Below are 20,725 nucleotides of genomic sequence, written 5' to 3'. Positions count from 1 at the left end.
AATACAAGTACATTTGTAGTAGATGTATTGGACAACAATGGACTAGCGCACTGCACGGTTGTTGAGGCGCCAACGACAATTGTTTTGCTTTAAAGAACAAAAATGTCAGCAAAGGCCTCAGTCCATATGTATATACATATATATATATGTTTAAACAGCACCATATTAAAAAAATGTATAACATATTTATCCTCCTGTCCTGCGTGCATTTTCATGGGCTAGCTAAGTTACCACACAGGCTAGTAAGTTAGCAAGCTGTAGATACTTTAGTTTGTTATGTCTGTCATGTAAATGTTGTATAAAGTTATTCCGTTTAGACGTCAGGCTCCTCAGAGAACAAATATTAATATTTAACGGGAGCATTCGTAGTCGTAAAGCCACGAGAAAGATGTAGCCGCACGTCGCTATTAAATGTATTTAAATGTATTTAAATGTTCAGCTTCAATGTTTAGCTTCATTTTAACAGTAAAATGGCTCTATGTAATGCGTATAAAATTTACAACACTTATTAGAATGGGAAGATATTGAAGAATATACGCTATACATATTTTTACAAAACATTCAGCAACACCATTAAAATGCGCCATTTAAAATTTAAAAACACGTGCCACACATTATCATCTCATCAGTCTCATTAAATTAATTGCTAATGAGATTTTTTAATTAGTGGTCATCTACCATTCTGATATGTTTGCAATGTAATTACCTCCGGGGTCACCCACCCCGTGTCGGCTCACCTTTGTCACCCCTATTTACGGCTGCGTGCCAAAGACAAAAACATTTATTATCAGGCTCGCCTCGTAAAAGTCATCGTTAGGTCAAAGTTGCAGAAAGTGACACGATATCGGCAATTACACCACACGCGATTGATGGATGGTTAAAAGAAAAAAACATCAAACACCGCACGGCGGACAGAGGTGATAAATTGTTTTGTAGCTGCTCGAGAAATCTGTAGTATTGATCTTGTGTAACTCTAATTGTGCGTGAGTGGAAAAGTAACACAGTGAAAAGTCACTTTTTTTTGTCAACTCTGCTCTCACTCAGTTTGTCACTCGCGTGAGCTCTTTGTTTTTTTTTTAATACGTGTTTGAAGCTTGATTACTTATGACCTCGTTTTGTATGTTAATTTGGCGGCGGGGAGACGAGCAGCCGGGAGATAAATAAGAAGTCTGTCACAGGAGTATATGGACGGCTAATTGACTGCAATGAATATGCAAATGACATTTTGGGGAGGGTGTGCACGCACCCATTCACAATTGACCTGCCGTCGGTCCTCAAAATGAATGACGGGAAAGTTAAATTAAATCAAGCTGGGTTGGGGGAAGGAACATATAAATGTTCTGAACTCCTGTTTTAACTGAGGAGAAAAATAATGCTGAAGTTTTTTTGTGGGTGCACCTGCAGTTAAAAGTTGTTTTTGTGAGGGTTTTTTTATTTTTTATGCTGCCTTTTTTTTTTTTTTTTTTTACTTTTCGCAACAATTTTACACCTTGCATCATTTTTTTTAGGTCCCGAAGCACATCAGGAAAAATGCAGGTTGAGTGTTTTGCTTTAACACCTTCCCCAGAGGCTTGCAAGATGCACCTGTACACACAAAAAAAGTATCCAGTAGCTGGCATGTGGCTTCCGTGAGTTTTTTTTTTTTTTTTTTGACACGCGGCGTTAAAAGCAGAGCACGTTTATCAGTGGAGGCAGCAGATGCTCTGCAATGATGCAACATCTGGCGCAAACTACAAGGTGAATGTCTTTAACGTCAATGTCTCTCAAAGGCAAGAGGAGGTAAGGGAGAAGCTGTCTCCGGAAATACTTTGAAATAATCGATAATTGGGCCAATGCTCGGTTCAAAGTTTATTTGAGCCGACAACGGAGGACTGAGTCGGCGACTCTGTCGGGCATTTTAAATGGGAGCAGTCTAGACTTGCTGTTTGGTTAAATTCCCTTGTTAGGTTAATTTGAAGGCTTTAAATTATTTAACAAAAACATGTTTGGCACTTCTTGTCAGGTTCATCTAAGGCTCTAAGTTGTTTACGAAAAACGCACGAGAAGTAAATTGTATCAGTGATTGATAGTTGCTCGGGCCACCTCGCCCCCAAGCCATCTGGCACGGGCTCCACTTTCCACTTTCTTAAATGCATGCCTGTTAAAATGTTTCAATGAAGCATTTGTGTACGTCACCTTTCCCAATTCATATAGAAACATCAACTCCCACACTTTTGGCGAAGATGCAAAAGATGCGGCAACACTGGGAGGCATGCGTAGGATGATGAACTCCCAAAATTTCCTAGGTGTCTGGTTGCCTTGACAACTGTGTAAACATATCCAGTTTAAGGAACAGCTGAAAATGAACGGCAATAAAGCAGACCATTGAATTATGCCGTGCCGGCGGCGGAGGATTTTTTATCGTGGGTGGTCAAAATTGCTCTCTGCTGAACGGAGTCAAGTTACAGCACTTGTAACGATGATACACAATGTTAATGAATGCACCCAAATCTTTCTTTCCCAAACGCTATCCATGGTGCTGAATTCCATCGTGATCGCTTATGATACAAAAACAGCTAAAGACATTCAAAGGCAAAGCAGAGAACAAAAGTAGATTAGAAAAGAAGTTATCCTAGTTTACCTAACTAAAAATGTAAATATTTGGAATAAATCGAAATATTTTTCTAACTGGATGTTCTGATTGATAATACGCATGCGGTTATTTGAAGTGAAGACAAAATACCGATAAAGGACACATGGCTTTTATCGCCATACGATCAATTCAAATATGAATAACGCTCAAAATAATTGGCAGTGTCGACGCCAGAGAGAGTAAAGCATCAATAATCCCGCAAAATAGTTCCAGAGCAATGCTTGTATACACAATTTCCCAAATAATCAATACTCGCTGTATTGATGTCCGTGGCCTGTGGTCCCTTTGTTTGCGATAAGCACATTCAGTTTATTTCGCCGGTCTCCAGAAATAAAATCGCCTCCAAATGGGTTGTGCACTTTTAAGATAAGACCCAAAAGAAATGACTGGTTTGAGTGACATATTTAGGTTGCAATGGTTTGGACGGACAAGATGCTTTTAATCCCAGCATCGTGTAACATTTTCAATCCCAGCTGGTTTGGAGAGCATTTCCAGAAGAGTCCTATTATTGGTCTCGCGGGTTGCTCTTGCTCGTGTCACATCGACATAAAGACCATTTCACCTCAACCTCACTTGACCCACGGGACGACAAAACGATGTTAATGCCGCTGCGTCGCACAAGGCTGCCCCTTCAGGTGTCGGAAGGGCCGAGATGAAGACCTTCACGAAGGCTTCTTACATAAGCCATGGGACAAAGGTTTAGTTTCCCTGAAATGTGCAGGAATTGTGTTCCACTTCACGCCACTAGGGGGCACTGTTTGGAGGAAAAACATCAAATCAAAGAAAGTAAGTCAATACGCTGTAAGGCCTACTGGGATGGAGGGTGGTCTATCAATTTCACAAACACGCTAAACAAGACTTGGAAGATGAGCGTGTTTGTACGCCAAGTGCTCGGGCATCGGTCTGCAAAATTCGGAGTCAATTAGTTTCAATTAACCCAATTAACCCATGTTTGGTGAACATCAAAAACCGACTCGTTTATGTCGACATCAAAGACATTGGGGGGGGGGGGTCTTCAAAGAACCTAACGTGTGTTTTAAAACAATTTTCGTCCTAAACTCATATTTTTGAAGACAACAAAGGCAATTAGAGTTTCAATTAACCCTAACGCACTTTTTGTAAACATCCCAAACAAACGACTGTTGACTTATTAGTCGTCGACATCAAAGTCAGTCTTCAAAGAAGCTTGCAAATAAAGCATCAAAGCTAACAACGCTTTTAATGGAAAAAAAAACAAAAAAAACATAAGTGGGGACAAATGTGCTGACACCTGTAAGTGAGGGAGCGCTTGATGCACGTCTTGCATCAGAAGTTATCCTCACACTGCCTTGAGAGCGATGTTGCTCATCGTGTCGCCTGCACTCGCTGTCTCCAATTTGTGAGACAAAGTGCTGCCTCCGCACAAAGACCCGACTGTGTCATAACCAAATTGGCTTATTTGGGTTGGTTACATGCGGGTTGGGAAGATCAAAATCAAACCTCCTACAAGCAGACCAGCTTTTTCTAGTATCATCTCACGATTGTATTTAAGCACACGTGTTAAATAAATGACGAGTCTGCATGTGATTGATGGACAAAGCTGTTAAAAACAACAACTAATCAATAGGTGAAGCCTGAAATGCTGTCCAATAAATCATGGCAAAGCATATCCGTGCTGAGATGGAGCGGGGCCCTACTAATTTGTGATTGAGTGTTTTTTCTAAATAGCAAAAACAATTTCAAGTCATCAGAGTCTAGAATGAACCTACAGTGAAATGTTTTTGTAAAGAAAACAAACAAAATGGCTGTCAACTGAGTTAGCATTTAGCATTAGCCAATGTATAACATCGGAGGTTGCACGGCGAACAAAAATAAGCGAGACACTCCCAGATATTGTCTGAATTATTATTATTATTATTTTGTAGCATTTAGCCTACAAGTACGTTTGTAGTTGCCAGTCAACATTTCTTACTCCACATTTGCGGTTTAAAATGTTTTTGGTGGATACAAAAGAAATCAATTGAAAAATCCCCCATTACAAAACAAAATGAGTGAGGAATGAAAAGAGGTCGTCAACTACGATTGGCACGCTGGCCTCAGTTCAAAGAACATGCTGTTCACATCAGATGTCTCAGATGAAAATCGGCTTAAGGAAGAGCGGAACACGTATGACGGAGTGAGTCATGACGACAGGCGAGTCGATTTTCTCCTTTTTGTGAAAGATTCCCTGAGGTGAGCTGACAATGATGCGAGAGGAAGGTGGGAAGGAATCAGTGTCGCTCGCAAAAAGTTTGGACAACACCAAACACTTAGATGTGCCAGAAGTTGGAGATGTCGACGCCTGTCATTTCCGTAAGGGAAAGACAGCCAAGTGAGGGAAGATGTTAATAAATAAATCATGTGACAAGAGTTTGACGGGGCAACTCATTTTGGATACAAGCTCAAATGACCCAGTTGCATTTCAATCAATAAATAACTAACAACGAGAGCCACTAGCATTTTTTTGAAATAAACTTTCCATTTTCCAACACGAGTGGCCCTCAAGAACCAAATTTTGACACTTGCGCTTGACGCAAATTAGAATTTCAATTCCGACACACACTTAATACGTTCCACACAAGTGTCATCAGAACAACTGTTACTTGTCCCAAAACAGAAAAATTCATTACCCGGCGTTGGTGTTGCGTAACGAGCAAGAAAGCCCTCTGCAACATTGAGACAGATTATGCAAAACACAGAGACGCCAGAGAATCGTTGGCTCGGTAATCGCCGTGTCAGACACACAACGGTGAGCGCGGCGAACATTACTTCTGCCACCGAGTAAAACTCTGGCCTTTTTTTCCTCTGACATTTAGCGGGAATTAGGTGTGGCGGTGCGCAACCGAGGCAGGACTCCGTTTGGTACCAGTGTCAGAAAAGGCCAAGGATGCAAGAAAGCCTGCTCATTAATGAACTCAAAGGTTCCCAGACAGCACACAAATTCAACTTGCATACTGAAAATGGACTCACTGAACATATTTGGTCGAAACAATATTGCTATCTTGAGATCTTATGGAAGAAATAAAGAAGGATTCATGCTAGCTTCCCTCATTGATTCGCAAATGAACTCCGAAATGAATTCGGCTGCTTTAAAAATGAAATGTAGCGTGCATCTTTTAAAATGATTTTTATTAGATGCATAGTACGCCCTTCATTAACGAGGGCGATCTAGTCACGACGTGAGGAGTCAACAAACAGAGGATGATCAAATTTAACGGGTCGACAAAATCAAGGTCACGCTGAGCTTTTTTTTTTTTTCCTTCCTTCCTTCTATCCAGTAGAAATTTTTCATTAACATGTCTCTTATCAGCTGAACCTTGACCAAATGTGTTCAACATTGAGCGAATGTTAAGAAAATGCACTCGGATGCATTAATAAATAAATAATGTTCACATTTGGTACAAACTCTCACCCAGGTCGTAAAGAATAATACATTCATGAGACGAGTTTACTCTTCTCATGCCGGAGTGCGTTTCGCCCACATTAGCGTGTTTTCTTAAAGTTTGCTCTCAGCTCACATGATTTAAAAATCAACTAGAGGAGCAAATACGGCTTTGATGCAAATTAGTAAAAATTGCCATATGGTAAAATTCACATCTATGATTTTCCGGCCTCGAAAACCTCCAGGCTGGAAATTTGCAAACTACTTTCCACTGCATTGCCCTTCTGTGTGTAAAAAAGTCATTTCAAGCTAACCGTGTCCAAATCCGCACTGTCAAGGACGACAAGTTGTTAATTATTTTGGAGCCCAAGTCCAACTTACAGTCTTTTTCGAGGTGAACTCCAACATTTGCCCGGAGGCTTTTTCATTCCTTTGCTCCGGCGACAATGTCAGACTTTAGATAAAGTTTGACGAAGCGCTTTTCTTGATCCTTTCAAGGGCAAAGGTCATCCCTCCCTATAGCGCGCCGTAGTTCTTTTGGTGCACGGTGACGTCGGTCACGCCGTGTACCTGCGTGAGCTGCTGGCAGTGCAGAGACGCGAGTAATTTCCTGGGCCCGGCAAGCGTGGGCACCAAGTGCTCAGTCAGGGAGACGCTAGCTCTGCTTCCGATATCTCTGAGGGGAGGGGGGGGGACGGGAAATGACAAAAAAAAGTGTGTGTGAGTGTGTGTGTGTGTGTCTGGAGGGGAGGATGTGGATGTTTTTCCGCTCACCCGTAATGAATTTTTCGAGGGGTGGCAAGGCCCAGTCCCTCCACATGGAACATGACAGATTTCAAAACCTGAGGTAGAGGATTAGTGAAGGAAATATCCACCGCCATCTTCTCCCCGACGACAGCCTTCCCGATGGGCTGAAGCACACACAAAAAAATAAATAAATAAATAAGGCATCGGAAAAGTCATGCCTGTTTGATTTTTTTAATTATCTTACTGTTAAGAGCAGGTCTGGAGTCCTGAGTCTGAAACTGAACTGAGTGGCGAGGACCTGTTGCGTCTCTGTGACCCGGCCTGATAGCGTTAGCATGAGTGCGGCCTGGTCCACCAATTGGTCCTTGTAGTCTTCGTACTTCAGGGTCCATTCCAAACTCTCCACTAAAGGAATAAAAAAAAGCCACATAGCGTATTTATATATAAAAAAAAAACAAAAAAAAACGCAATCACACAAGTGACTGACAGCAGTGCTGATTGGTCCTGCCATTTGATATATTGTGTGTTGTGCTCAAAAGCAACTGAGGCAGGCGGCGGATTGCCAAGGCTGATAAAATTGTGGCAGACCCATCAGCGTCCTTCAAGGTTTAAATGGGGTGGTAGCAGGCAGCTACGGCGCAAGCTCGTAAACAATAAACACACTCTTTATTGAAAAGAGAGCGCTCAATGTCAAATTGTACAGCGACGACTGCGAAAACTAAACTTCAATAAATCCATCAGTCACAAAGAGGAATGCAAATCACAAAAGGGAGAAGAAGGTTTTTTTTATTTTTTTTTATCCAACAGGACACTAAGGGCAGATTGTAGAGTCTGACAATAAATTGTCGGAATCAAGGGCACTCACCCGTAGCAGGTCGCAGGTCCAGGTTGGTGTGCGTGGTCTTGACGGTGGCCTTGTGAACGCCCGTGTAGTACATGACGGCCATCTGGCTATGGAGGATGACGCGTCGGTGTTGGGAGCTGCCGTTTTGCAGCGTGAGTGTCAGCTGCGCGTCCCGGCCCATTTGGGGTCCGTCGCCCTCCACGGTCACCTTGATGAACACGTCCTCCACCTCGGGGGACTTGTAAGCGTCCGCCTTAGAGCCGAAGCGACACGCCGTTTCCACGGCGATGCGCTCCGCCTCGGTACCTGACGGGATAAAACAGTTCGAATACTTTCTATCGGGAAAAAGTACAAGGAGTAAGTCGAGCGGATAACGTGCGTGAAAGTTTTACGATGAAGCCGGCGATACCTTCGGGATGCTTGTAAAGGTGGGTGATGTCACTGCGCTCGTCCGAGCCGACGGCCTTGGTGCTAATGAGGTGACCCACGACCTTCTTCTCGCTATGTATTTTGGAGAAGGTTCCGTCCGGGTTCCTCTGCCAGTAGATTTTATCGCTGTTCACCTGAAGATGCCCGAGGGGAGCGAGAGAGAAAGAAAGCTCAGAACAGATGCCAAGTGTCACTTTTGACAAGCGCCATCTGGCTGAGTGTTGATACACGCTGCACACGCTGTCAACGCTCACTCGGCCTTGTCCTGTAAGATTGTCTGTCCAGGACTCGTAATGATTTGATTCCCAGGGCCGCCTCGGATTACCCTTGAGCAAAATCCCCAGCTGCCCTCCTCAATGTTGGATTTGGCGACATACAAATAAATGACTGACCTCGGCAAAGACGAACTGAGCGTCGTGTTTGAGGAACACCTGGCCGCTACGGATGGCGGCGAGGGAGGCGGGGCCGCAGCGGAAGGTGCCCTGACTGGTCTCCTGGGGCGTGGCGTCCAACGCTTGCCAGCCGCCCATTCCCGGGGGCAAGTCCTGACGAGCCATCCAGCAGTCGTTCCACACGTGGAAGTTCCTGCAGGGAGCACACATCGTGACAACAGTGAAGCCGCGGTCCAAAAAAAAAAAAAAAAAAAAAAAAGTTTAAATATTACATTTAATATTTACATTATTATTATTATTACGTTTCAACAATTTAATATGAAATGAATAATAAATGCAGAGCCCATTTCAATCTCTTAAGTCACAACCTAAATGACATTCAGCAATCCCCATTTGTAGGATTTTTTTATTATTGTGTACTCGTGCGCTGCACCCTTGACAACGTTGACACTCTAATGGAACTATTAGATGTGGCGACCGGGCGACTTGGATCAATTTATTTCAATTACGACCGCATCACAAAACTCAACCAGACTATTCCACCATGATCACACTAGAATGTAAGTCATGGCTTGGACATAAAGTCAATATATTCCTTCATGTATATTTTGGCGCACAGCAATCATCCCTTTTCCACTCGGAGGAACGGGTGCGTCACCACCAGTAAAAAGCGTAATACTAGACGAGCGCACACACCAGACGGAGTCCGAATTCAGATGAGCCAAGGGCTGCAAGTTCTCGTCCAGGTACACATCTGTTGTCAAGGAGACGTCGGTGTCATGGGCCGAGCTGTAATTGGTCACCGTTCGGCTGGGAATACCCAAGCACCTCAACACTGCACACAAAGGCACATCGTTTTTTTTTTTTTATTTAAGATAACACCACTTATTGGATGAAAAATAAAATCTTATTCATTATAGAAATAAATAGATACAATTTTAATTAAAAAGGGTTAGTTGGATTTGTTCCGACTGAAATGACTTAAATGAGCCACTTTAATCAACTTTCATTTTTGCATATTTTTTGGGGGTTCGTTATCTACCTGTGGTGACAATCCCGGCAAAAATCCAACACTGGCCGTATTTGACAGGGGTGCCGTTGTTTTTGTGGTATTGCGTCAGGATTTCCATACTTCCGCTCCAGACAGTTGGACATGTCCCTTGAGTGTAATTCCCTGACCAGTTTCCCTCCACAACACCTTGGTCATCACGAGAGTTGATCTAGAGTAGATGACAGCAAAGACCCAAATAAAAGGGTTAAAAAAATAAGGAAAAGTGTGGGCAGCCCAAGGGCCGCCACATACAGTGCAATGTGGCGGAACTCCACTCAACACTCAGATAGTGTGTGTGTGTGTGTGTGTGTGTGTGTGTGTGTGTGTGTGTGTGTGTGTGTGTATTCTGCTACAAACCCAATTTCTCACCATGCCTGACACGACTCGCACCACATTGACGGGGTCACCCCACCCAGATGGAGGAGTTCCACTCTTGTCCAGGACAAATAGACACGCGTCCAGGATCCCGTCGTCAAACTGAAAATCAAAAGAAGTGCAAAAACCGTCAAGGTGCGCTCTAAATTATTGATCACAGACACTGGCGGAGCTAGAGGGGGGCCGCAGGGGGGCACTGGCCCCTCTGAAATATATTTTGACCTCCTGGATCCTAAGCCAGATAATTGAAGAATTAATATTTTTCTTTTTAATATAAATAATAAAAAAAGAAAATATAATTTTAAAAGCAAATAAGTAAATAAATACATAAATATAAAATAAAATTAATAAATATATGTATAAATAAATATATGTATAGATAGATAGATAGATAGATAAATAAATAAATAAATAAATAAATAAATAAATAAATAATATGGCCATACCTGTCCGTAGTCCCACGTTCGGACAGCAATTTGGTCCTGCGTGCCGTAGTAGATACGCCCCACGTCGTTGAGGATGTACTCCTGACGCTCGTCTTCATCGTCCATAAACACTGCGTCGTCTAGCACCGGGTCAATACAAGCAAAAAAAATAAATAAAAAATTGGTCAATCTCAGAGTTACTTTCTGGCAAAATTCAGAAGGCTGATGTAAAAAGAATCATTTAGTTGTTCAATTTCACACTTGATTAGAGAGAGCAGGCACTTCAGAAGACTATTTGTAAACAAGTGATTAAAAAGTCATAGCTCGAAAAGTCATTCCAATCCACTTTAGACCAAGCACAAAGTCTTCAGCTGGCATCCACGTGCTTGGAAGGTTGTGCACAACAAGCACAACCATATGCTGAGCATTCTGTACACTAAACAAGCATGCCATTATCATTAGCATTGTTTGACTTTGCTCCAGGGCTCCACCTTGCATCTGCTGTTTCTTTTATTTCTGCTAATCTTTTATCGGTCCGGTTTCCCCATCACGATGGTAAAATACATCATATAATGATGTAAGGCCCAAGAGCTCCCTGAACCTGAATTTAAAAACCACTGACTGCGGTGTGGACACAAACCCAATAGGGACACAAATCTAATCCAGTTGGACATTGTTAGGTGTTTTTATTTTTACCGTCACACCAGGGGTTGAACAGCACATAGATGTCATTGGCCGGGTCGTGCTCAGAAACAGTCCGTCCACCCGGACACTCGGTTTCCACCTGGAGGCGATAGCGGCCCACGGCGGCGGCGGCCGAGGAATTGACAGACAGCTTCATCCTGGCGCCATCGTACTCCGCAAGGGCGGCTTGCCAGCGGTTGTCCTGCAGCTCGTCCACCAGGGGGATAATGACGTGGGTTCCTTTTGACACCGTCGGCAGAGGCCCTGAGGGGGAAAGCAGAAGCGGGCGGACGTGAACGTGTCTCGCTATGCCACAGAGATCAGCGAGTATATTTATTCTGCTGCCACACCTGCATTCCTACCCCGACAGTTTTCTTGGACGAAACCGAGAAGGGGGGGGGGGTGTAAAGCGCTGCTATGCCGATGACAACAACAAACACTCGTAATGCATTCTTATATTGAAGGAGACGTTTTTGCCTTTTTCACAATTGAGAATCGCCATTAGATGCATTTTCAAATAGTTTAGCTCGACATAGGTCAAGTGTAAAAAAAAAAAAAGTCAACTGGGGATTTTCTTTATAACGCCATGACAGTACAACGCGAGCTGTACCAGCAATTCTGCCTCTACCTTAATAAATAAACTTGAATACTCTGTTTTGATGGACATGTAATTTATTATTAAGTACTGATGCATTGCCGTGATGTAAATAAAACACAGCATTGCATCACAATGATACTTGATCACAGTCTGCTCCATCGCATTGTGGAATTTGTGCAACTTTAGAAATTGAGAAATCATTTAGAAATGACTCGATGACTACAATTTGAGATACGAGTGATCAAAAACGAGTTGAAATTTGTATCTCGAGGCACCAATTTGTTGTATTCTAAGGTATAATCAAGAGATATGAACCGCCCTATGCTGCCTTTGAAGCATCCGGCGTGTCCTCACTCAAATGGAAGTGTGACCTGAAAGAAAAATCCTACTCGCTCAGTCATACCCAAATACACGCACGCACCAAACGATCATTTGATCTCGGCTGCCGCCTCATTCTAAAAAAAGCAATGATTGCGCGTACGGTAATTTGCTGTTTGGTTCCTGTGCTGTTGCGCTAGATGCCCGGAAGGATACGCTTATTTAACAGCTCCAGAAATTGGGCTACATTATTTGCAGGATGACACGTGCTGAACGTGCTAATAAGAAGCAAGAAGGTAGCGCTAAAAGAAAACAACAAATAATCTCCAACATTTGTCTTGCAAGCACGTATCGTTAAGCCCAAAATAATGAAGTTATTGTTCGTTGGGTATCTTCGAGCTGGAAATGACACCACGACGTGTCTTGTTTTCAAACTCATTCAGCTGCAATCATAGCTTGTTTTGTTTGCCGCGGAGGATAAAGAATATATACCTGTCCGTTGCATTGAGCTAGCATCGGCATACTTTTGGGGCTTCTTTGTTATGCTGTTTATCATAAAATAATGCTAATCTGAGCTAAACCCTTTGGCTTCAGAGTAGCCCAGTTGTCACTTGGAAAGTGGCAGATTGTCACCGGGCCGAGCTGCCAATTAGGAGCGGAACAAACTCAGCATCGGAGCGGTACTCTGCAAATGAATCACAAATCATATTTGAGGGAACTGTGCTGCCAAAAAAATAATAATTGTGTAGTGTAGTGTAATTTCCCACTTGATGGTTAGGCAGGCACTCCAGAGAGCAAACAGCAGAAGAAGTCAGTTTTATATGAAGTGTTCCACAGTCCACTTAATGCTTCACGTGAGACTACTCGGCTCAAATTGAGAGATTTGTTGTTGCGTTTTCAAGAGTTCCTGCAAAATGATTGGCCGCCATTCCATCTCTCTCACTACCGCTTTGGGTTAATGCGCCCATGTCATAAAATTTTATTATGCTGATTAAGAGAAAATACAACTTGTGCTAATGGAAAGATGTTCTTTGAAATGATCAACATCCAGCTTCAGGTGCTTCTTTATATTTATCTCATTAGTGAGATGCAGTTTTACGACTAATCTACCAACGTTGAACAATTCCGATGCAAAAACGTTATACAGTGAAAAATTGTCTTACCAGTGAAGACAAAGAACAAATTAATAAATGGGCTTCAGGCTGGATATTAAGGAAAGCCAATAAACAGACCCATGAAAAGCTTTCTTATTTATCAGGGCAATTTGCTTCAGGAGCAACAAAACTGCTGATGATACAACTACCTACAATCATTAAAGGCAGCATAAAGTACAATCCCATAAAAGAAGCAATCTGATATTTGGTCCCACTCTAAAAAAATGTTCCAAATGACAAAGCAGCGTCACAAATGACTAATGTTTAAATATGGGGTGAATAAGGAATCCATCCGGTAAAATATGAACTAGGCACTAAAATAAAATGGCTCTAGTGAGAAAATTTTCCAATTGTGGCTTTCCAATCTAAAAAAAATAAAAATCTAAAAAAATAACATGACTATTTCTCCACATTGGTTACAATTCGCAGCACTTGCTTTCAATCCCGCAACAGGTGACGGAGGGAGAAAAGCACAATTGTCAAAGCGAGCTGCAATTTGCATACTTTCACACCACGTGGAGTTTCATCTTAAACTTACACACCACTCGTAAATTGCAAGAGCCACCCAAGTCGAATGGAATGGCCTCATACCATTGAATTTCATTCAAATGTGAGAAAAGTCAGCACAGTTGTTGTTTTGAACGTCGCTCTTTGTGCTCGACTTCACGTAAAGACATCAGCAGTCAAACGTCTCTCAGATGTCGGCAGTGCCATTAGTTGCCAGCTGGATGCGTCTTTGCGCTGTCACATCAAACGGGCCGGGACAGTGGAAAATGTGGCCTTCAATAGTAATCCTCTTTTCATCCCCACAAAAACAAGAAAGAGGCTAATTACCTCCGCTGAGTAGGACGCCACGCACTGAATTGATTCATTTGGGCTTTTATAGAGAAACCTGGATTGCAATTGGACGTTCTTGCTTATCTTTGGCCTTAAAATCATCACGGCAATCAATAAAGTGATGGCCATTATAGATGAAGAAAAAAAAGCTTTTAAAAAATAACCCGCCATTAAACTGAATAAAAAAATTTCCCCTATGCAAAAATATTTATTAATTTATTTACTATAAAATGTATTTATTTTAACCTAAATTTTATGTATGTATGTATTTATTTCTTAATTTATTTATTTTGCCTCAATTCAATGGATCCTTGTGATCCCTACAAATTTAAACCAAAGTGCTCAAAATGGCTCAACTAGTTGCAATAACATTTGTGGTTCTTCACAGAGGATAAGGAATATATGCGTGGTCTTTAAAAAAAATATGTTGCTGATTTAATAAGATGTGAGGTTGTTGTCAATTATGCCATATGGTAAGTCTATTTGTATTTGTTCACACACAAAAGAGGCTTTACAGGGGAAACAAAATAAGAATTCAAAACAAGATAGTATGAAAAGAGTCTTGTTCGTTAAATCCTGGTACATTTCATGGGCTGGATTCATCATAGCTTCCAAATATGGATGCACGTAAACTCCAGTTAAGTCCCGCAGTCAAGCGTCACGAGCAGCACTAATTGCTGGATGTAGACGGGCCCCTGTCGTGGCATCTCCAATCCAAAGCGTAAACAGGAGGTTCTCACTGTGTCTGTGGCAAGCGCGAGGGCGGATTGTCACTTGGAGGGATTTCTCAGGAGCCGGCGCTCGGCATCGGCTCGCCTTCTGAAGCATAGCAACCCAGAGCGGTTGCCATAGCAATACTAGCCCAAAAATCCCCCTCCCAAATTCACCCTTCCTCTCATCGCTCTCTGGGTTTTTTTTTGGTCAATCTCCTGCCCTATCACGCAGAAAAATTGCAGCAACACGTACTTATTTCATCCGCCAAATCCGAAACATGTTGGCGTTCCGGGCCGATTTAACATCTGCCATTTTTAGACAAGGCGGCGGCCAAACGGAGGGGCAATTCTCACACGTGGAATTACAATTCACACTCGTGCCTCAGGAGAGGATGTGGACGCTGATAGGAATGAACAAAGTTTAAAGAATATTAAACTGTACTACAGTGGATTATCTGTATTCAACGTTTGATGCTAGCCATTGGCATGCTAACGATTAGCATCAATAGTCGTGGGGTTGAAGTCCTAAAGCAATGGAAGGAGCAACGTCGTTTGAAGATAAATATCAGGGGCATATATTCTTTATCCTCATTGAACAAAAGTGTGATATTATTGCTTGAGAACAGTGAAGATGAACATATATACTGCCCCCTGGTGGCCAAGTGCACATTAAAAGGGAGCGTCCATAAATCATGACGGACAAACTTTTGCTATTATTACTCTATGTTAAAATTATAAAGTCCCTATTTCCTCTGGTACAGAAATAAAGTATTTTACTTTTTCGACCCAACATTGATGAAAATTGATGACTATGCAAAATCAATTATTGCCGTTCACTCCACTTTGAATGAAATAAAACTTCTGGACGAACCTGTTTTGAGTTCCAGATGAAGTTTGTCAGTGCTGGGTCGGAAGGGTCGGGATAACGTGAGCCACATGTGGAACGTCTGCCCTCTGCGGATGATGAAGTCGTCGCATTGGTAGAGGTGCGTGCGGTGCGCCAGGCGCTGGCTCCCCGTTTTGCTCTTCATCAGGTCGATTGATTTCACCTTGAGGGGCAGCTCTGCGGAAGCCGAGCACACAGACAGATTAAAGTCGAGCTGAGATTTTCAACCACAGGTGTGCTGCGGGGAGAAAGATCCACTTTCACATAATTGGTCCATTTATTCATCTAACTATGCAGAGGTGCAGAGCCACGGATAAGGGCGAATAAATTCTCCTTCCGCTATATGACAGAAGGTACAATCAATCCGTAGATGTCGCACGATGGTGACAAAGCACTACTTTTGTCTGAATGAACTGTCTGCTGCAGGGCTCTGTTCCAAGGCCCCACACTACATTTATTTTTTGGGACATTTTGTTTATCGGTGTGCCATGATATTTTCAAAACGTAAAACACTATGGCTTTAATGAATGAAGGTTGGGAGAAGAATGTTAGGAGATAGACAATGGACAATAATGTGAGCATGCCAAGTGTGCCAGTGTACCTCCGAGCTCGCTATCGCCGGGCGCAGACGTCCCCTCGTGGTCCTTGCTTTCTTCCAGGCCCGTCACTAGCGTGTTGGTGATGTCGTCTTCGTCGGTCTCGATGCAGCAGCAGCCCATGCGGCGCAGCCATCGCTGGCAGGCATTCTCTTTGGCCTTCTCGCTGGACTTCTCCGAACCCTCTTTGGGATTCTCAACGGCGGTCACGCTTGGGAATCGACCCACGGCGGACGTGTTTCGAAAGGAACGCGTCTCCACGGGCATCCTGAGAAAAATTATTTTGCTGTGAAATCAATGTTTATGTGCACATTCATGTGGCAGAAAACTTGTCCAACACAAGTGGAAAAATTGTGATTGCATAAGTGTGCACACCCTCGGATAACTGTTGAAATTCACCATCATCATATTCAATGTTAAGTCATGAAACAGAATCTCTGGTGTAATATTGCTGGGGAAAAGGGTTATGGTTCCATGAAGGTGGAAATATTTGGCCAGAGCTCTATAATTCACAAACACAGCACTGCTCATCACTAAAAGAACACCACCCCTGCAGTGAAGTACGGGTGGTGGTGGCAGCATGCTTTGGGGCTGCTTCTCTTCAAATAGAACTTGAGACTTGAAGGAAGGAATAATGCAAGGTTGAAAAGAAAACTTTCAGGCTTCTGCTGTGTAAAAAAAAGAAAAAAAAAAAGAAAAAAAAAAAAGAAAAAAAGTCAGCAGGGGCCTTTAGAACATCTTAACTGTAATTGGAACGCATAAGAGGCAGTTTAAAAGGTGGCAGGTATGTCAAATCCTATTTGATATTACATTGCTAGTTAGAACAGGGTGTGCATACTTATGCAACTTCATCATGTCACTTTATTTTTACGTCCCCTATCATAATTTATCAGTCTGTCTATTGCTGTTTACTTCCCTTTTTGTGTGCCACTTAAAATTTACATACAGCCCCGGCCCGGTCAAACAAAAGAAAAGTGAGAGTCATTAAATCCTAATTAGAGCTCCAGTGTTGATCCAGCTTTAAGTTAAACGTCCAACACCTCCAAGTGATTGATCTTACAGCCCGGCTTGCTCGTGCCAGCCACTGTTGAGTCCAATCCGCCTCTTAAACCTTCTTATTAAAACACCATTCAGATGTAGCTATAGAGCATCATTAGCGATGACTCACTATTAATTAACACTATCATCCGTTTGTTTCCTGACAGCCCTGCTTCCACCTCCTCCTCTTCATCCCCATCGCACTAAAATCCGCCTGCTGCTCCCGCGAGGGGGGGGGGGGCGAAGAATGTATTCTTGAACCGTAACCTGTGGTGTTAAAACAGAAATTATGAACGGGTTTAAATAGGATTGGAAAAAATTGAGCAGAAAAGCTTTTGTCATAGCAGTTTTATACTAATTACATCCTTTTGTCTCCTTATTAAAGTAATCTTTGGGTCTCTCTGGCCTTGTTCTGTGACAATATTGTAACAATACACCCACTGTGCACATTTTTTTTTTTAATGCGTGTCTTGATTCAATTAGAAAAAATATTTAATTACATTGTCTCTGCCAGTACAATAACTTTTTGTTTGACGCTATATGAGATATGCAAAATGAATGGATGGGTGGTAAATAATTAAACAGTTTATGTGATTTCAGGCGTTTATTGTATTTTGTTGCCAAAACTATTAACGGCAGGGGCATAAATAATGGTGGAACAAATAATTGGATGTAAAATAATGATATTTTAATATTTATAAAATAATTCTTAAATATATATATTTTTTAATAATTAGTTAAAAAAATGTTTTGCAGCCGATCTGCGGATGCAATAAATAAAAGAATAAATAAATAAATAGACCCAACTAAGACATTTTTGCATGGAATGTCTCGTTTGCCGCTTTGTATATTTCCTGTATTCAAATGCCAATCCCTCACCAGCCAGCAGTGACACTTTGAAGAATAAAGCTAAGCGCCGACAATGGGCTTTGCGCTGCATTCATATGAAAATGGAATCCAGACAATGATTGGGAGACAGAGAGATCGACAGACAGACACCAGAGAAAACACCTCCTTGAAACTGGAGTGCGTCACTCTGCTAGCGGCTGGCTCCGTGCCCTTTAACAATGCACCCCAAAAATTCACAACAACTGATGAACAGTCGAGATACGCGCACTCGCTGCACGCTTGGTATTAGGGATGGCTTGAAGAGAAAAAATGTGGCCTTGTCTCATGCATCCATTTCACATTCCACAAAAAGCAGCGTAGCCGTTTTCTCCCTTTACCCTCCACACACTAAATAGAAAATGTAATCCACCCTTGGCACCTACCCCGCCGCCAAAATGCGGGCGGATTTAGTGGTACATGCAGTGATGATCCATGTTGGGGAGATTACAGCCTGCACAGGCCCAGTCCCACAAAAAAAAAAAGGGCAGGCTAATGCAACAGCCTATTAAAAAAAATGTTGGTGTAGCACAGCGATATCCTGTGCCTTAACTGATCACAGAACAGATTGCATCACCCGGTACACAACATTCTTCCCCACTAGACACCTCGAGCTAAAAAATAAAAAAAAATCCCGTGAATCAAGATCATCCAACAAACAAACAAAAAGTACGCCCTGTTCCACAACCCCTCGCTTCCCTCACCATGTCAGATCCAACATGGCTTCCTGCAGGAGGATGCTCCAGATGCAAGAAGGCCCACTTGTGACCCGTTTTCGCCTGCAGGCTGCTTATTGTTGAGGAGTTGTTGCCACAAACAAAAGGCAACATTCAACTTTTTTGGAATGTTTCGCTTTGAGGCTTATAAAGATTACACAATGTGCTTGTTTTGTGGATTCAATCCAACGCAGCCGTGCCAGCAAAATCTACCAAGTGGAGTATCTCAAACGGTGGTCAAATTTGTCTTCGTTTTAAGAAAAACAAATAAATAAAAAAAGCTGTCATATTTTGGGGGGTAGACCGTAAAAAAAAGAAGAAAAAAAATCACCAGTGTGAATGATTATGCCATAAAAAGTACAGCTTGAATTTGTTCTTGCCGCATGTGAAGAGCCAGCAAGAGGCTCGTCAATTACGACTCCAAGTTGGCCTCGCAGCAATCTATTTGTTTCTTCTCTCCGTGATTCACCGAAGCAACAGCTCAGCACGGCCATCGAAACAGCAAACGCGGTGAAATATGCTGCTGAGAAAGTAAGTTTGCATGCAAGTTATCACCAGAAGGCCCGACAGCTCCCACAAACCACAAACAAAAAGGTAGCGGAGAGCGACTCACTCAAGTCAGCGGCAGATGAATTGGGACACAAAAAAAAAAAAGGAGGTCGAGCGGAGGAGGAAGGAGAAGAAAAAATAAATTGTCTTTCTTTTCTCAAAGGCTTTGCGGTCCTTCTTGAGACTAGTTGCATGTTCACGCCTCTTTAAAGTAGTGCTGAGACGCCGAGGGCACGCCTCTCTTTCTCCACACCCACACACAGGCATTTCAATGTTACTTTTGGCCAACTTCCCAAATGTCATCTTAAATGCCAGATTTTTTTAATTTTTGTTACTCACTGGGTATATTTGTAAGGATGACATCATTCATTACCTTAAGGTGCCGTCTTTGTCTTGCGCAACGACGGGGTATCTGAGGAGGAGATGCTGGTCGAGAAATGAGACATTAGATGACAGTTCATATTTCATCTGAAATGATTGCTTAAGTGGCTTTTTAGTAAGTTAACTGTGAAGTCTGGATAGGAAAAAAGTGGAATAAAATAAAATTACTCACCCGGTGAAGACGACTGAGGAGGGGGCAAGATAATGGCACTGTGTTTTGTAGGCAGGTGAAAATAATTCAGTTCAAAAAGAAAATAAAAAAATGGAGAAATTTAATTTGAATAAAATTTGGATGAAAGTTCTGTAAGTTGAAATATATTTGTCAACTTTGCAAATGCATACACTTATACATACAGACTTTTGTTAAATGTCAAAACACAAAATTAAAAATATTCTAAAATTTGCATAGTATATTAGAAACATTTCCCCCCCAAAAATGTTGTTTGCCATTTTACTTTTTTTTTTTTTCCTCAAAAAATCCTAACGGTTAAATATGCAGTGGGCTACCCATAACCATTTTTGCTGCGACCAAAAAAATAAAATAGGATTAAGGTGCGACTGTGCCAACACATTCCAGTTGCGCCATTTGATCTTTTTGTTGTTTCTTGTGTAACATTTGTGTTATTCCGGCAGACTCGCGATTCAGGAACAACAGAAAGAATTTGAAAAAGTGGTGGAATTCTGAGTCAGCAGACACTCCCTTGTGTTCAAAAATTCCTGAGAGGGTCATTCACATTCATTGATGAAACACAAAAGAAGCTTTGACGTTGAAGGCAACAGTGACACACTTTAATGTTTTGTGAGGACTGGGTGCGTCACTTGATAAGTACAGTAAAGGTTTTGCACCAGAAATACACAACACATGACAAGTCGGGAACCTCGCCATTGTCACTTAGAAGCCTCGGCTGTTAAAGCAACAATAAGAAATGTGTGGATATCATTTTTTTGGGCTCGGCATCGGCGAGATGGATAGCAATTAGCGCTAACATTACAGTTAAAAATAGTGTTGCCGATCAAAGTGACCGATTGGAATGCTAAACACGGTTCAGCGTTGTTGAATTAAAATAAAAAAATT

The 20,725-nt window shown here is 42.1% G+C and overlaps 1 protein-coding gene across 5 annotated transcripts; it reads right to left on the bottom strand.

Moving 5' to 3' along the window:
- Window positions 1-5,764: 5,764 nt before the first annotated feature.
- Window positions 5,765-20,642, bottom strand: LOC147047335 (protein-glutamine gamma-glutamyltransferase K-like). 5 transcript variants are annotated; one of them, XM_085927925.1, is made up of 15 exons: window positions 19,334-19,458; window positions 17,250-19,243; window positions 16,087-16,349; window positions 15,471-15,662; window positions 10,992-11,243; window positions 10,317-10,435; window positions 9,865-9,972; window positions 9,487-9,664; window positions 9,141-9,279; window positions 8,445-8,637; window positions 8,033-8,186; window positions 7,645-7,929; window positions 7,024-7,184; window positions 6,807-6,943; window positions 5,765-6,708 (listed from the first exon to the last, which is right to left on the bottom strand). In XM_085927925.1, the coding sequence occupies exons 3-15, from the start codon at window positions 16,346-16,348 to the stop codon at window positions 6,549-6,551; spliced, it is 2,340 nt and encodes a 779-aa protein (XP_085784051.1). In that variant the 5' UTR covers window position 16,349; window positions 17,250-19,243; window positions 19,334-19,458; the 3' UTR covers window positions 5,765-6,548. The 5 variants fall into 5 exon arrangements, with proteins under 5 accessions (XP_085784051.1, XP_085784048.1, XP_085784053.1 ...); XM_085927922.1 differs by lacking the exons at window positions 17,250-19,243; window positions 19,334-19,458 and adding an exon at window positions 19,643-20,642; XM_085927927.1 differs by lacking the exon at window positions 17,250-19,243 and having other exon boundaries at window positions 19,334-19,467.
- Between the last annotated feature and the right edge of the window lie 83 nt (window positions 20,643-20,725).

The sequence above is a fragment of the Syngnathus leptorhynchus genome, chromosome 13, assembly GCF_054491065.1.
Source record: "Syngnathus leptorhynchus isolate UIUO chromosome 13, UIUO_Slep, whole genome shotgun sequence".
Classification (NCBI taxonomy): Eukaryota; Metazoa; Chordata; class Actinopteri; order Syngnathiformes; family Syngnathidae; genus Syngnathus; species Syngnathus leptorhynchus.
This window is presented reverse-complemented; position numbering and strand designations above follow the sequence as displayed.

Excerpts from the sequence above, each read along its gene's own strand:
- LOC147047335 (XM_085927922.1), bottom strand. The coding sequence starts at position 19,737 with ATGAAATATGAACTGTCATCTAATGTCTCATTTCTCGACCAGCATCTC. Across the intron at positions 9,665-9,864 it reads TGCGAGTCGTGTCAGGCATG|ATCAACTCTCGTGATGACCA; the intron begins GTGAGAAATTGG and ends CATCTACTCTAG. Across the intron at positions 6,944-7,023 it reads CTCCAGACCTGCTCTTAACA|CCCATCGGGAAGGCTGTCGT; the intron begins GTAAGATAATTA and ends TGTGTGCTTCAG.